Raw genomic sequence first — 1,456 nt, 5'->3', positions numbered from 1 at the left:
CGCCACATTCGCCAATCCTGATTTTCCAAAATTATCAACGTCAAAAAACCCCAAACCAGGAACTACTGCTGCTCATTTCACATAATTACACGTGAGACTTGACAGAAATTCATCTGTCCACGAAAATCTGTCCACTAGAGATTAATAAAAACCTAATCGACAAGGTCCATTACAACAAAGTTATCATTGGATTAGTCAGACATGAGAAAGAAAAAACTCATACAAAAATAACATGTAAACTCTTCAGAAAATGTTTATAACCATAACCAGAAGTCCATCCACTCAGAAGTAATCAGTCATTGTAGCAGATCAGAAGGCAACCTCTTCCCCAACCAGAACACATCAGAGGGGGGTCCTAGCCAGGCTTCACTTGGGAAACCTGGGTCCAGGGCTGGGGTGGCTGAACCTGGGCAGCCTGCACATCCCACAGGGGCAGAGGGGACCACCAGGATCTCCAGCCGAGCCCCAGTGCACCGGGGCACTGGGGCCCTCCAAGTGACCAGGGGGCAGCAAGGGACACTTGGAGGATGAGGCCGAGGTCAGGAGAGACTCTGGGGAGAGGAGGAGCTGACTGGGGCCGGTGAGGAGGGGCCACCCGCCGGCTAGGAGCAGCCTGGGGACGGGTCCTGCGTTCACCCCCATACCGACCCCCACCCCAACACTCACCTCCCCCAGGAGCCGGCGCATCTCTTGCAGAGACGAGCCCAACAGGAGGATGTAGTTACGGGCCAGGACCAAGGTGGAGATCTTGGAGAGCCTGCGTCCGGGTGGGACCCCTGGCTGCTGCTGGTGCGAGTGTGGCCCCTGGGAGGAGGACGAGGAGGAAGGAGAGGAGGAGGCGTAAGGCACCATCACCTCCCTCAGAGCGTCCATGGCAACGTTCAGGTCCTGCATCCTCTTCCTCTCCCGGCTGTTGATCTTCCTCCTCAGATCCTGCTGCTCCTCATGGTTCAGCTCCCGCGGGGGCTTGCCTGGTCTCTGGGGCCCCAGGAGGCCCCCAATGGCCCTCAGCCTGCCCCCATGACCAGCACCAAGCCCTGGAGGACACCTGGAAGTGACGTCCTGGAGGTGGGCCCCCTGGGAGCAGAGAGGGAGAGGCTGCTCCTGATGGGCCCTGGTCATGGGGTTAGGTAGAACGTTCATGGTCCTGATCCACACTGAGATGGCTTGTCTGAGATGACAAAAAACCTACACGTCACACAGGTGAAGAAGAGTCAGTCTTCTGTGAGTGCTCAGTTCTGCAATCAGGCAATTCAGCGTACTCCTCTTCCATCAACCATGAACCCTTTAGTCCCACACTATCCTGACATTCTGGTCCAGTGTTGACATCACTCCTTGGCTGTGGAAGAATCTTCTTGCCTCACTGGATAAAAATAAAATAACCGAGCGAACAGGAGGATCAGTCAGTCAGTGACCATCGGTCTCAGTGTTGGTTTCAGAAGTCTTCCAGAGTTCC

The 1,456-nt window shown here is 55.2% G+C and overlaps 1 protein-coding gene across 1 annotated transcript; it reads right to left on the bottom strand.

Annotated features, from left to right (window-relative positions):
* Positions 1–366: 366 nt before the first annotated feature.
* On the bottom strand, positions 367–1,143 carry LOC311129098 (oligodendrocyte transcription factor 1-like; the record flags this gene model as incomplete). The annotated part of the gene is made up of 1 exon (XM_084161378.1): positions 367–1,143. The coding sequence occupies one exon, from the start codon at positions 1,141–1,143 to the stop codon at positions 367–369; it is 777 nt and encodes a 258-aa protein (XP_084017504.1).
* Positions 1,144–1,456: the final 313 nt, after the last annotated feature.

The sequence above is a fragment of the Coregonus lavaretus genome (genome assembly GCF_964263955.1).
Source record: "Coregonus lavaretus genome assembly, chromosome: 5".
Taxonomy (NCBI): Eukaryota; Metazoa; Chordata; class Actinopteri; order Salmoniformes; family Salmonidae; genus Coregonus; species Coregonus lavaretus.
This window is presented reverse-complemented; position numbering and strand designations above follow the sequence as displayed.